This window comes from Vollenhovia emeryi, unplaced genomic scaffold (assembly GCF_000949405.1).
Source record: "Vollenhovia emeryi isolate VEMERY1.0 unplaced genomic scaffold, V.emery_V1.0 DF950899.1, whole genome shotgun sequence".
Classification (NCBI taxonomy): domain Eukaryota; kingdom Metazoa; phylum Arthropoda; class Insecta; order Hymenoptera; family Formicidae; genus Vollenhovia; species Vollenhovia emeryi.
The window spans coordinates 1-1,151 of record NW_011955467.1 but is presented as its reverse complement, the minus strand read 5'-3'; the positions used below and the strand labels follow the sequence as shown (position 1 = coordinate 1,151).

The window sequence follows — 1,151 nt, the reverse complement described above, 5'->3', positions numbered from 1 at the left end:
AAAGGTGGAAGACGTCCGCGTCCAGGTGGGGGCCCAGATCAAATATGGGCCTCCACGTAGACGGAAGGTGGAAATTTGGGGAGCACCTCAATCGGCTGACGCCCAGGTTGGATAAGGCGGCGAGCACCTTATCGCGCCTGATGCCCAACCTGGGCGGCCCGCGTGGGAAGATACGGCGGCTCTATGCAAATGTTATCAACTCGATAGCATTGTATGGAGCCCCGATATGGTCGACCGCCCTGACAGAGAATCGAAGGGCCATTGCGGTCTTAAACAAGACCCAACGACGCATGGCAGTCAGGGCGGTCCGAGGTTACAGGACCATTTCCCACGCGGCAGCCACACTGATGGCCGGGATGCCCCCGATAGCCATGAACGCCCGGGCACATGCTCGGGTGTACGAGCAGGTGGCAGAGCGGAGGGCGAGGGGGATCCCGGTACCGCCGAGGGTGAGGAGGCTCCTCAGTCTCCGCATAAGGGAGGAGGTGAGGGAGGAGTGGCGAGCCTGGTTGGCCGAACCGGGCCGCGCGGGTAGAAGAACGGTTCAAGCCATCCTCCCTCACCTAGACGACTGGGTTGACCGGTCGTGGACGCGGGCGTCATATAGGACGACGCAGGTACTCTCCGGGCACGGCTGCTTTGGGGAGTACCTGCACAGGATACAAAGGGAACCCGACCCAGGGTGCCACCACTGCACCGAGGAGAGGGACACGGCGTAGCACACGCTGGACAGCTGTCCAGCGTGGGCAGAAGAGCGCCGTGCCCTCACTGATGAAATAGGAGGGGACCTCTCGCTGCCGGCCGTGGTGAAGGCCGTAACAGAGAGGGAAGAAGCGTGGGAGGCCTTCGCTCTCTTTTGTGAGCGTGTTATGGCTCAAAAGGAGCAAGCGGAGAGAGAGAGAAGAGGGGAAGTAAACGTTCCCCCGGACCCCGGAGGGAATGGTGGCCAAAGGGGAGGGCAACGAAGGAGAGCCCCCCGAGGAACGCCAGCACATCTGCGTAGATGGTAGGTGTCACCCTCGCCAACGAAGGCGAACGTCGTAAGAAGAGGAGGAGGTAGTCCGAGGCGAAATAGGAACTCGGACTAGGAGCACCACCGCGCTGGTGCTGAACGAGAGCGGAAGGGGGAGTCAAGGCGTCCAGGTCCCGCC

General features: G+C 62.0%; 1 protein-coding gene across 1 annotated transcript; it reads left to right on the top strand.

The window, feature by feature from the left end:
• The first annotated feature begins 27 nt into the window (after positions 1-27).
• LOC105565002 lies at positions 28-1,138 on the top strand. The gene has a single exon (XM_012017846.1). It carries the CDS (start codon positions 45-47, stop codon positions 717-719), a length of 675 nt encoding a protein of 224 aa, XP_011873236.1. The 5' UTR covers positions 28-44; the 3' UTR covers positions 720-1,138.
• Positions 1,139-1,151: the final 13 nt, after the last annotated feature.